At 38.3% G+C, this 13,381-nt stretch overlaps 1 protein-coding gene across 1 annotated transcript in view; it reads right to left on the minus strand.

The window, feature by feature from the left end:
• Positions 1-6,890: 6,890 nt before the first annotated feature.
• LOC106875572 (uncharacterized) overlaps positions 6,891-13,381 on the minus strand; it is a 26,762-nt gene continuing 20,271 nt past the window's right edge. Inside the window, exons 8-9 of the mRNA XM_014923777.2 lie at positions 12,902-13,045; positions 6,891-10,565 (exon numbers count right to left, since the gene is read on the minus strand). Of these exons, the coding sequence (XP_014779263.1) occupies positions 8,890-10,565; positions 12,902-13,045 (1,820 nt within the window). The 3' untranslated portion in view covers positions 6,891-8,889. The remainder of the gene's footprint in view (positions 10,566-12,901; positions 13,046-13,381) is intronic.

Below are 13,381 nucleotides of genomic sequence, written 5' to 3' on the forward strand. Positions count from 1 at the left end.
TAGGTCGTAAAGTGGTTGGCATTTGGAAGGGCATCCAGCTGTAAAAACCTGGTCAAAACTAACCTCGCCTGTGCTTGTGTCACGTGAAAAGCACGAAGTCCACTCTACTGGGTGGTTAGTGTTAGGAAGGGCATTCAGTCATAAAAACACAGGAGGCTCCTGCCCAGCCAGCTCCAGTCAAACTGTCCAACCCATGCCAGCATAGAAGGCAGACATTAACCAATGATTATATATAAATATATATATATATACAAGGGAGTGCTAAAAAGTTCCTGGTTTTGGGTAAAAGAAAATACAGGAGAATCAGTTAATTATTATTTTCTTCAGCTCCGTAAAAACAATTCAGAAGGTTTGGCCTCCAACCAGGCTTTTTACAATACCCTAAAAGCCAGGAACTTTACAGCACTCCCTCATATACACACACACACTCAGATATTATATGCTAGACTTCCACACAGCTTCCCTTTAACAAATTCACTCGCAAGGCATTGGTTGGCCTGAAACTATAGCAGAAGACACACACCCAAGGTATCACACAGTGGGACTGAACCCAAAATTATGTGGTTGCCAAGTGAGCTTTTTAACCACACAGCCATTCCTGCACTTAATAATGCTGTTAGAATACTGGGACGAACATTCTAACTTCCTACATAAACGGGTTGAAAATAAATGTCACATGAAAAACAAAAAATGCTGTCGTAAGAAGCTTGCTTCCCAAACACATGGTTCTGGGTTCAGTCCCACTGTGTGGTATCTTGGGCTAGCCAAAGCCTTCTGAGTCGATTTGGGAGCCGGAAACTGAAAGAAGCCCATTGTATGTGTGTGTATACTTTTGTGTATGTCTTTGCCCCCACCCTCAACATCACTTGACAACCAATGTTGGCATGTTTCTGTCCCCGTAACTTAGCGATTCAGCAAAAGAGACTGATAGGATAAGTACTAGGCTTACAAAAGAATAAGTCCTGATGTCAATTTCCTTGACTAAAACTTTTTACAATGGTGCTCCAGCATGGCCGCAGATAAATAACTGATACAAGTAAAAGAACAAAAGAATACATGTATGGCTGTTGTTTAAACTTTCACTTTTATAGTCACCGGATTTCAGTTTAAACCCATAACATAGCAACTTGGCTATGTAATTGTCTTCTGCAATAGTTTTAAAATCAGGACTGTGGAGTCAGAGTCAGAAACAATTAAGAGGGAGCTGGAGTCAGAGTCGGAAACAATTAAGGGGTAGCTGGAGTCAGAGTCGGAAACAATTAAGGGGTAGCTGGAGCTGGAGTCGGGGTCGGAAACAATTAAGGGGTAGCTGGAGTCGGAGTCGTAAACAATTACATACACACACACACATTTTGTTTCATTATGATTTTATTCGACATATTCCCCTCTCCGATTCACACATTTATCGTGGCGATCCTTCAGATTTTCTAGACCCTGTAAAAGAACACAGAAGGTCAAGCCCCTAACCAGTCCTTTCGTGATACTCTTAAAGCCTGGAGCTTTGCAGCACCCCCTCGTATATTCACTTTCTTGTAACCTGAGTGGATACCCCAAGACATCTTTTCCCAGCTGGAGCAATCAGTTATCTACTCTACAGCAATACACCTGTTCTAGGTGCCACTACACTTAAACTTTTCATTACCTGGCATTAAGCCACCTCCCTTAATACAGCAGTGCAACTCAGTCAACGGATCTGGTCTCACAAGTTAATCGGTGACCTCACAGGTGCTGGTACCACATAAAAGGCACCCAGTACACTCTATGAAGTGGTTGGCATTAGGAAAAACAACCAGTTGTAGAAGCTGTGCCAAAGCAGATATTGGAGCATGATGCAGTTTTTTGGTTCATTAAATCCCATCAAACTGTTCAACCTATACCAACCTGGAACACAGACACAGTTCTATATTTAAGAGATGAGGAATTATGTACATTATTTACATTTGACGGATATTTGTCCTCATCAAGTGTCTTGGGGAAATTTCCAACATGGGTTCTCATTCCTAAGGTATTTTTCGATGTTGTTATTATTATTCAGCTAACTGCCTGGAATCGAACTTGGAATCTTGGGGTTAGTAACCCCAAGATTCCAAGTTCAATTCCAGGCAGTGACCTGAATAATAATAACATCAAAAAATACCTAAGGAATGAGAACCCAGGTTCGAAATTTCTCCAAGACACCTGATGAAGGCTGGAAGGTATATCAGCTGAAACGTTGTGTTAACAACAAACAAGATGAGGACAAATATCCGTCAAATGTAAATAATGGAATACAGATGTTAAATGATGATGATATACTGTTATAAAATGAACCCAGTGCACTGTGTGAAGTGGTTGGCATTTGGAAGGAAGGAAGGACATCTGGCCATAGAAACCATGCCAGAGTAGACATTGATGTCTGAGTCAGATCTCTGGACCATTTGATTCTGTCAAAATGTTCAACCCCATGCCAGCATGGAAAATGGAGGTTAAATGATGAGGAGGAGGAGGGTGGTATTTGTTCTAGTTCTTCATGTTCTATGTTCAAATTCAACTGAAGTCAACCAAAGCCTTCTCAATAAATTTGTTAGAGGAAAACCAAAAGCCTTTTGTAATGTGTATATGCATTATGTATGTGCTTGTTCATATATGTTACTATCTACTTGCCTTGATATTGCAATATCGTTGTAAATGATGGTCATTGTCATACAAGAGGTGTTCTTTCCAATCTGCCGTGCAAACATGTCTGGTCATAGGGAAATATTACCTTATTTAGAACCTGGTGAGCGTTGGTGACAAGAAAAGTATCAATCCATAAAAGAAGCCACCACTTCTATGAATTTTATCTGATTCTTGCAAGCATGGTAAAGTGGACATTAAAATAATGGCAGTGGAGGTGAATAATGGTGGTGGCAGTTATAATATAGCAGCCAGAGATATGTTGCATTTTCCCAACTGTCCAGTCTATTCATGCAGAACTGGGGCCATAATATGGGACCAAATCAATGCTGATCAAATACAGCCAATGTTACATAATCAGTCAAATGAATTAGATGCAGCACAACACTCTAGCACAGTGTTCTGCAAAAAGCACCCAGTCCACACTGTAAAGCGGTTGGCATTTGGAAGGGCATCCAGCTGTAAAAACCTTGCCAAAACTGACCTCGCCTGTGCTTGTGCTGCATAAAAAGCACTGAGTCCACTCTGCTAGGTGGTTGGTGTTAGGAAGGGCATCCAGCTGTAAAAACCCTGCCAAACCGTCCCATCCATGACAGCATGAAAGACAGGTGTTAAGCGATGATGATGATGATGATGGTAAATTTATATTCTTTTCAAAATTCAGCAACACACCTGAGTTAAGACTATAGGGATAGACATTATATTCAGAGTGTGCTGCTGCACCAAAACTGACACATACTTGGCAGTGTAGGTCAAATTACTTGGAAGTTCCGCCAATAATCCAATGACTTGAAACAAATTACCATGTAAATCCCCCACCCCCACTTTTTTTTATTTTTTAACAAATTCAAAACCTTTTTATTTTCACCAAAAGAAAATATAAGAAGTAAAAATATAAAACCAACTATTTATATTTATTTTTAAAAGAAGTAAAATAATTAAAAATTTTCTTTTTTATTTCTAATATAAACTTGCCTAGTTAAAACTAGGCAAGATAAATCTTGCTTTATCTTTGGTTAAGCGAAAAAGGCAACCTTGGATATTTTTGACATAGTTGAGCTCATCCCTCACCTGAAATGACCAGAGCCAATTGCGTCCAGCAAAAGAGAGACAGAGAAAGGGAGATGGTGGGGGAAGTCCAGTATTTATCAGCTTTATCATTTAATATCCATCTTTCATGCATCGTACTTCAATGTCTGCTCTGGCATGATTTCTATGGCCAGATCATCATCATCATCATTTAATGTCCATTGTCCATACGGGGCAGCTGAAGAGCTGTCCGGGTTCCATATGTCCTTCCTAACACCAACCACTTTACAGAGCGGATTATTATTATTATTATTATCTTATGATTTTTACTTTGTATTATATTATACTTATTTATTGTGCATTTACTTATTAATTTTTCTATATGTGACTGGATTTTCATGGATATATATATATAAATACACACACACACACACACATATATATATATATAATTAGGCACAGGCATGGCTGTATGCTTAAGAAGCTCACTCTACAACTACATGGCTTCAGGTTCAGGCCTACTGCATGCCACCTTGGTCAAGTATCTTCTATTATAACCCTGGGCTGAATTTGGTAGACAGAGACTGTAGAAGCCCATTGTGTGTATTCCAGTCCTATTCAACAGTTTCTATAGCTGGATGCATTCCTAACACCAACCTCTTTACCCAGCACACAAGGTGGTGTTAGGAAGGGCATCCAGCTGTAGGAACCATGCCAAATCAGACTGGAGTCTGGTGTAGCTCTACAGTGTTGGTTAATCCATCCAACACACGCCAGCAGGGACAATAGACAGTAAATAATCTTTTCTACTATAAGCACAAGGCCCGAAATTTTGAGGGAGGGGGCCAGTCGACCTCAGCAGAATTTGAACACAAAATATAAAGACAGACGAAATACCACTAAGCATTTTGCCCAGCATGTAAACGTTTCTGGCAGCAGGTCCCCCCACTACCACTTGACAACTGGTGTTGGTTTGTTTACACCCCCATAATGTAGTGGCTAGGCAGGAGAACAATAGGATAAGTAACGGGCTTGAAATAAGTACAAGGGTCAGTTTGTTTGACAAAACCTTTCATGGCAGTGCCCTCGCATGGCCACAGTCCAATGACTGACACAAAGACTAAGAAAATTTATACATGAAAACTGGTAATAAATAAATAACTGAAAAGCAAAAATAAAAGCAAAACAACAAAAAATAATTGAAAAAAAAAATACAATAAAATTAATAAATAATAGAGGAATGTTGTAATTTTCCAGACTCTTAGACCTTGTCTTTTGATGTTTCTGTGTTCAATACTTGTCATTGCTTATTTTGCAATCCGTTTGGTTTTTCTGAGATTAACCACAAATGTATCATCTTCAAAAGTGTGTTCTTGCATCTTTGGACCTCTGCTCAGACATGGTGACTCACAGATACAAGTAAATGTACACATGCAGACACATAAGTATAGACACAATGTTTTAACCCTTTAGCATTCAGATTAGTTTCTCAAAAGATACTGTTTATTTATTCACCTTTTTAATAAACCTTTATGTCCAAAGCCTTTTCAGAAGCTTGCCCTAAATGTTCATGCTTGTGTTCAGCCCTTTAGTAAACCCTTTCATATGTTGAGTAATACAGAACTTTCCTTAGTCCAAAGTTACTCTGGTGGTTGGAAAAATTGGGAATGTGGATTATATGTGATGCACGGAGCCAGGGAAATATGTCCAATATATCACACGTAAAACACAGGACAGGCAATAAGTTAATCGCTCATTATCTCATAGCTTTGAGATTTTAATGATCAGATTTGTTTATATTTGAAATGAGACTGTAGGAGAAATGTGAGAAACCAGATCTGACCAATTTGAACATTTGAGCTGGATATGACCAGTTTAAAAGCTGAAGGGTTTGTGCATCTAAGAAAAACAGCTCTGGCAAAGAAAGTACCACCAGGAATCAACAGACGAAAGGGGTTACACGCCTCTTAATCACAAAGATGGTTCTTGAAAATTGCCAAGAATTGAGAAACAAGGCTATTTTAAGCTTTGAGCATTTAGATTACTCTGTCAAATGTAATCCTTATTTATTCACATTCTTTTGGATTTATCCTGTATAATCTCATAGCTTTGTTATTTTGATGATGTAACCGTTTACTTTTAGAACGACATTGTAAGGTAGGTGTGAGAGGTCAGATCTGGCCAGTTTGACCCCTCCCCAAGAATATTTGGGCTGGATAATACTGATTTAAATACTAAAGGGTTAATCACAATGTCCACCTACACGTCACAAAAGTTTCAATTCTTAACAAATTCCAAGACTTGAGAAACAAGACTCTTTTAAACCAAAGTATTCTTTAGACAGTTTGGGGAAGTTGCTTTCCTCATCTAAGAAAGTTGGTCAATTATTTTGTTCACTAAACACTTCCTAAACCAAACAGTTGCAGAAGAGTTCAATGACATCTTGCAGGACAGAAATGGTTAATGCTTAGTATTCAGCACTAGTAAAAGTTGACTAAATGGAATTAAGTTTATTTTGCTCATAGTGTCTGTGTGTGTGTGTGTGTGTGTATATATATACATATATATAAATATATATAAGCACTTACATCATTTATATATACGCATGTATAATTAACATAATAGGGTAAAAAATTTGATATTAATTAATATCAATTTAATACCAGGAAACCAGCACATTAAAAGAATCAGAAGATTCAGAAAAAATTTTCTGAGATCTCAAAAGGATTATAGTACGTGTGTGTGTGTGTGTATATATATATATATATATATATATATATATAGTGTATAAATATATATATGATGGACTTTTCCCTTCAAAGGAACGCACATGAGTGTTCAACTTTTGCTAAATGACCTGTACAAATGATTTGGGTATAGTGACCAAATGTATGTGCTGGACATTAGCTGACTCCCTCCATCAAATTGACGTTGTCTGAACAGGTGCACATAGGTGTACCACAGGTCAGGTGTTCAGGTGTCAAAATTATTACAGAGCAATGTGAGATGAAGTGTTTTGCTCAAGAACACAAAAGCACTACCAGGTCTAGGAACTGAAACCATGTTTTTGCGATCATGAGTGCAACACTCTAACCACTTGGCCATGCATCCACATACATGCCTATACTAATAGATATGTTGCCATAAGTTGTTATACAATAACAAGTGCTAACAAAACCTAAAGCAGAAGACAACTATTACACAGCTACTAGAAATACTTTATTTAAAAAAAAAATCATTAAATGAAAATATGCTACTTTGATTGTCAAACAGGTAACTTTCAAGTAATCAATTGGAAGGTCTTGAGACATATGTCAACTTTCAAGTTAGGAAATCAGCCTATGATTGTAGCCCACAATTCCTGGATGATGGTGAACCCATGTTGGTAGATTCTATTTTTATGATATCTTTACATGAAGAAATCAGGAACAGTTGATTCAGGAGATTTTGGAGGTAATTCACAATATGTTCCCCATAATACCACCTGGTAATCAGTTAACCTTTTTTGATACCATCTCTGGTTCTATGATGCAAACTTCCTGATTTAAAGTCTATCACCAAAATTGCATGTTAGTTTATATTCCAAACACCAGGTTAGCCATTTTTTATGCCAACCTATCAAAGATCATCTCTAGTTCTATGTTTTTGAGCAATTACTTTAAGTTAAACACTTCCAACAAAACGTCATATTAATTTGTTCCAAACATTAGCTTAATAATAAGGTTATTTTACTAAATGCTTCATTATCAAAATTAATTGAAATAAACACAGTGCATTTCAGCAGGAATATGGTAACAAAAATGGTTAAAGTGATTTAGATTAATAGCTTCCAACAAAACTTCATGTTATGTTCCAAATACCAACTTAATTATTTTCATAACAAATTCAACCAAAATCTCCCTCAATTCAAACGATACACACTACTTGTTTTAAAGCAATCTAAATTAAAAACTTCCTCCATGAAAACTTCATCTTAATTAATGTTCCAAACACCAGCTTAATAACAACGAAATTATTTCAATAAATTCTTCACACTTTTCAAAATTAACTGAAACAAAGTCCGTGTACTTCAACAGAAATGAGGTAACGAAAGGGTTAACTCATTCATTTAGTCTTTGTATGAACCAAAGGATGAAAATTATGTAAATTTAAATCTTTCAAAAAAAAAAAAAATGCAGTGGTGTTTGCCTGATCATTTCTTCATAGAATTAAACTGAGATTGAATCTGTCTTTATTTCATGCTTGTATGAAATTGAAGCTAAATTTGCATAAATTTAAACCTTTCGAAATGAGCAGTGATGTTTGACTGATGCTCAATTATGGTATATAATATTGTCTGACATGGGGGGCGCATTGTTAATTGAACATGTACTCATCAACATTGTTTGGACCAAGACAGTTTATCAATCCTTCTATAGGATGGTGGATCATTTTTGAAACCCTCATTATCATTGAAATGGAATCAAGTACTAAAGTAGATAGATTTTCTTAACCCTTAACCCATCTAAATCATTTTCATAAATTTGTCCTAAACATCCATGCTCGTTTTCAAAAGACCTTGTTTTCATACACTGAGTAATATAAAGATTTCCTTTCATAAGGTCCAAGTTACTCTGGTGGTTGAAATTAAAATGGAAATCTCTATGAACAACAAGAAAATATGTCTTGTGTACCACATATGATATACAGGACAGGGTAAAGTAAACCACACGTTTCTGCATTATTCTAATGTATCCGACTCATGCTTCTGAAATTAAAATATGTTATTGTTCTAAAGCAAAATTAATTGGTTATTGATTCCAATAATCAGTTCAATAGTTATTGTATAACAACTTATGACAAACATCATATTTTAAAACAAAATAACATTTCTGAAGAACCAGATATCTAGGTATTTATCAGTTTTTGTTTCAGAGTGTGTGTGTGTGTGTGTGTGTGTGATCTAATGAAAATTTTTAAAAAACTCAAAATTTTCAGTGCAGTTATAACTGTTCAAAAAACTAAACAGTACCACCTTAGGGTACTTAAAACTAGGTAGGGAAGACCAATGACCCCTAAATGTATTTTGACTTTTGCCACAGACATATGGCCACTCACATGTGTGGAACAGAGAATTCTGAAAGACAAGGTCGAAAGTCTGGAAATTCTAACATTACACTGGAGTTACTCATTATGGAAATTTAGATATGTAAATGAAAAGGGAAATTACTTCTTGAGGAAAACATCACTTTGGTTAGAAGATCTGCTATGGAGACGTTTGCCAATGCTAAGCTTAGATATTTCTTCTGGCACCTCTGAATTTCTTTGGTGTTTATCAAGTTCAGATTCTGAGCATTTGGAGTCACTGCTTCTCACTGGTAAGATCCATTTTGATTGTGGTGATGAAGTTGAGTGATTGAACTGAATTTTACAGTTAGATGATAACAATGATGATGCTGATGATGATGATGATGCTAATGATTGTGGACTTGTGTTTTCTATTGTAGTCTTTGCACTACAACCTGTAGTTTCAGTCTCAGCTGGACTATGCCATGAGGAAGCATTGGATGTCTTTCTTACTGATCTTAAGTGACTGAGGATCAGATCTAATTCATTATTATCATCTTCCTGATCACAATGCCTGTAAAAAAGTCCATGTCTGTTGTTGTTTCTGCTGTCATTATTACTTTCATTGTCACTGTTTTTATTCCGGGAAGCAGGGTAACTCTCTGAGCTGGAAAATACTTCAGAGCTACGGTAGAGAGAGAAATTTGAAGAATTCTTTGGAGCATGCTTGCCACTGTCATTGAGTGGCGGTTGGTAGATTTCCTCTGTAGAAAGCGACCCTTCCGAAGAAATTTCCTCCAAAGTCGGAATGGACCTTAATTGATGATCATTTGATGAGATTTTATTATGGTTGCCTAAAATCTTATTAATCCTCTGAATCCTGCTACCTGATGGCAATACATCTCCAATCACAGACTGTCCCCTAATTATTTCTTCATCATCCAAACTATCCCCATTATTGTAATCACTGGAACAAGATCTCTGGGAATTCCTTGCAGAACTGTTCCACTTCTTTGACGATAAGGACTTATTAGCTTTCCCAATTCTGCTACGGTCTGATGATGACTGACCACTGGTGTTATGTAACTGCTGATTGACCTTCTGATTTGAAACGTCTTGATGAGTGACTGGTGTAACCATTTTCGATTTTCTCAAGCAAGATACTTCTGAATGAGAATCTTTGTTGTTATTACAGGCAGTCAGGCCCCAGTTAAGTAGTTTTCCTCTTCCTTTTCCTTGCCCCCGTCCTCTTCCTGCCAAAGTAACAGGCGTTGCCATATCGATATTTTCTCTACTACCAAGATGACTCTTTCTATGAGGCTTCTTAGTACTTCTCAAAATGCCTGGAGACTCTTTTGGGATGTCTTCAAGCTGTGGAAGTTGAGGAGCACTTTCAGCCAAGGGTGGACTTGAACTGCCATCAGTATTCTCTTTGTCGCCCTCTCCATCTCCTCTTTGTAATATCGATTCCAGAGACTTGTGCTTCTGGCGCTGGCTTTTAACTTTCTCCAAATATTGCATGTAACCCCTTCTGGTGCAAATGGAAGGTGATGAGTCACTATCAGAACACGTAGAGACTCGTCTCATCCTGGATGATGATCGATGGGAGTTACACACACCTTTCGGTAATCTTTCGGGCTTCTTTCTTTCAATGACTTCCTCAGGAGATAAAGAATCGGGCAGAAATGAGCCATAATATTTGGTAGATTCTTTACTGCGACAATTCTTCAAAGGTATTGGAGAGAGACTATCACGTACTTTGCTGCTGTTCATATCTTCAGAAGAAGACACACAATTCTGTTCTGGCTCTTCTTCAGATAAATTCGAGATGTGACCTGCAGAAGTAAACAATTGAGGGAAATTAGACAGTCTAAATGGAAGATTCAAGGGAAAATAACTGCTAACATCACAAACAATAGCAGCAGCAACAATTCATCATCATCATCGTTTAACGTCCGCTTTCCATGCTAGGATGGGTTGGACGATTTGACTGAGGACTGGCAAGCCAGAAGGCTGCACCAGGCTCCAATCTGATCTGGCAGAGTTTCTACAGCTGGATGCCCTTCCTAACGCCAACCACTCCGAGAGTGTAGTGGGTGCTTTTACATGTTTCTAATAAAAGTTGAAGGACCAAAATTTGGGACCGAGTTGGGGACAGTCAATTACATCAAGCTCAGTACTTAAATGTTACTTTATTTTATCAACCCTGAAAGGATAAAAGCAAAGTTGGTGAAATTTAAACCCAGAATGTAAAGACAGGCGAAATACCACGAAGCATTTTGCCAGTGTGCTAACAATTCTGTCAGCTTGTCACCTTTAATAATAATATATTATAGCTACTGTTAAGGTGACAAGCTCCAAAATTGTTACCATGTTGTACATGTTAAGTTCTGAGTTAAAATTCCAGGGGTCAACTTTGTATTTCATCCTTTAGGGGTCAATAAAATAAATACCAATCAAGTACAGGGATCAATGTATTCAACTGTCTGCACCCCTCATGAGCTGCCAACAGTTGAAACTGTTATTGTTGTTGTTGTTATTTCTCCTCCCCCAATGCCCCCTCCTCTGTAGCAAGACACTTGTCTCTGCCTCTCTGTCACTCTCCAACCTTTCATTATCTGACACAAGATCCTCTCCTCTCAAAATTCCTTGTCTTGAAAGTTATTTGGTGACCCTGTCGGCGCTGGTGCCACATAAAAAGCATCCAGTCCACACTGAAAAGTTGTTGGTATTTGGAAGGGCATCCAGTTGTAAAAACCATGCCAAAACTGACCTTGCCTGTGCTGGTACCATGTAAAAAGCACTCAACCCACTCTCCTGGGTGGTTGGCATTAGGAAGGGTATCCAGCCATAAAAACCTTGCCAAAACAGGCACAGCAGCCTGGTGTCGTCTTCTACCTGGTCCGCTTCTGTCAAACCATCCAACTCGTGCCAGTATGGAAGGCGGATCTTAAATGATGATGATGAAAGAGGAACAACCCCAAAAAAACCTGAAGGAGGGAAGTTGATTATATTGGCTCCGGTACTTGACCACTTCATTATTTTCTCAACCTTGAAGGGACAAAATGTAAAGATAACTTTGATGAGATTTTAGCTCAAAACTGCAGAGAGCCACAGAGTACCACAAAGCATTTTGTTTGACGCTCTATCAATTCAACCAAACCACTGCTCGTATTTTTGTTCTGTTTTTGAAAACTCTCAAAAGTGGACACCCCAGCAATTTTTCACTCAGTTCATCAAAGTCATTTAATTTTTCTTCTAGGAGTTGGGTGGGGTAGGGTAGGCTGCTTAGATATATTGGATGTGGAGAGAAAAAAAAAGAAGAAAAACAGGCACTCTGCCAGTCACTACGAGTGTTCCAGTGATCTGGTCAATGGAACAGCCTGCTCGTGAGATTGACATGCAAGTGGCTGAGCACTCCACAGACACGTTAACCCTTAACGTACTTCTCAAACAGATTCAGCATGGCACATCAAATATGACAAGGCTGGCCCTTTGAATTATAGGTACGACTCATTTTTGCTAGCTGAGTAGATGGAAACATTGAATAAAGTGCCTTGCTCAAGGACACAATGCACAGCCAGAATTTGAACTCACTATCTTGAAATTGTGAGCCGAATGCTCTAACCAGTGTGCCACATGCCTTCACAAAAAAACTGACACTCTGTCAGTTATGACAACAATGGTTCCAGTTGATCTGATCAACAGAACAGCCTGCTCGTGAAATTAACATGCATGTGACTGAGTACCCCCCAGACACGCATACCCATGACATAGTTCTCAGAGAGATTCAACATTTTCTTTTCTTTTCAACTCTAGGAACAAGGCCCCCTCCCCCCGTACTCCAAAAGGATGAAAGGCAAAGTCGACCTTGGTGGAATTTGAACTCAGAACGTAAAGACAGATGAAATACCACGAAATATTTCATCAAGCGTGCTAACGTTTCTGCCAGCTTGTCACCTTAGAGAGATTCAACATTGCACACCTAATGTGACAAGGTTGGCCCTTTGACTTACAGGCCCAACTCAGTTTTGCCAGCTGAGTGGACTGGAGCAAGAAGAAATAAAGTGTCTTGCTCAAGGACACAAGGCACCACTGGAAATCGAACTCACACCCTTAAAATTGTGGGCCGAACACCTGAACCACTATTATTACTACTACTACTACTTACCAGATCCAAAGATCGCATATTTCTCCTGTACAAGACGATCATTCAAGGAAACAAGAAACTCCTTGCCAGGTATCTTCAGGTACATGTGACCAAAAAGACGAGATGCTTTTTCAGTCTTCACAATAGCTTGGATCATGCTGGCCTCTGAAGAATAAAATGGGATAGGATGAAAACGACTTACATCATAGGAATAACAACAACAACAACCCTTTCTGTTATAAGCACAAGGCTTGACATTCTGGGGGAGGGGTACCTTTTACTTGTTTCAGTCATTTGACTGCAGCCATGCTGGAGCACCGCCTTTAGCCGAGCAAATCGACCCTAGGACTTAGTCTCTGTAAGCCTAGTACTTATTCTATCGGTCTCTTTTGCCGAACCGCTAAGTTACAGGAACATAAATACACCAGCATCAGTTGTTAAGCGATGTTGGGGGGACAAACACAGACACACAAACTTATACACACATATATATATATATAT

Source organism: Octopus bimaculoides, chromosome 20 (genome assembly GCF_001194135.2).
Source record: "Octopus bimaculoides isolate UCB-OBI-ISO-001 chromosome 20, ASM119413v2, whole genome shotgun sequence".
In the NCBI taxonomy this organism is placed as follows: Eukaryota; Metazoa; Mollusca; class Cephalopoda; order Octopoda; family Octopodidae; genus Octopus; species Octopus bimaculoides.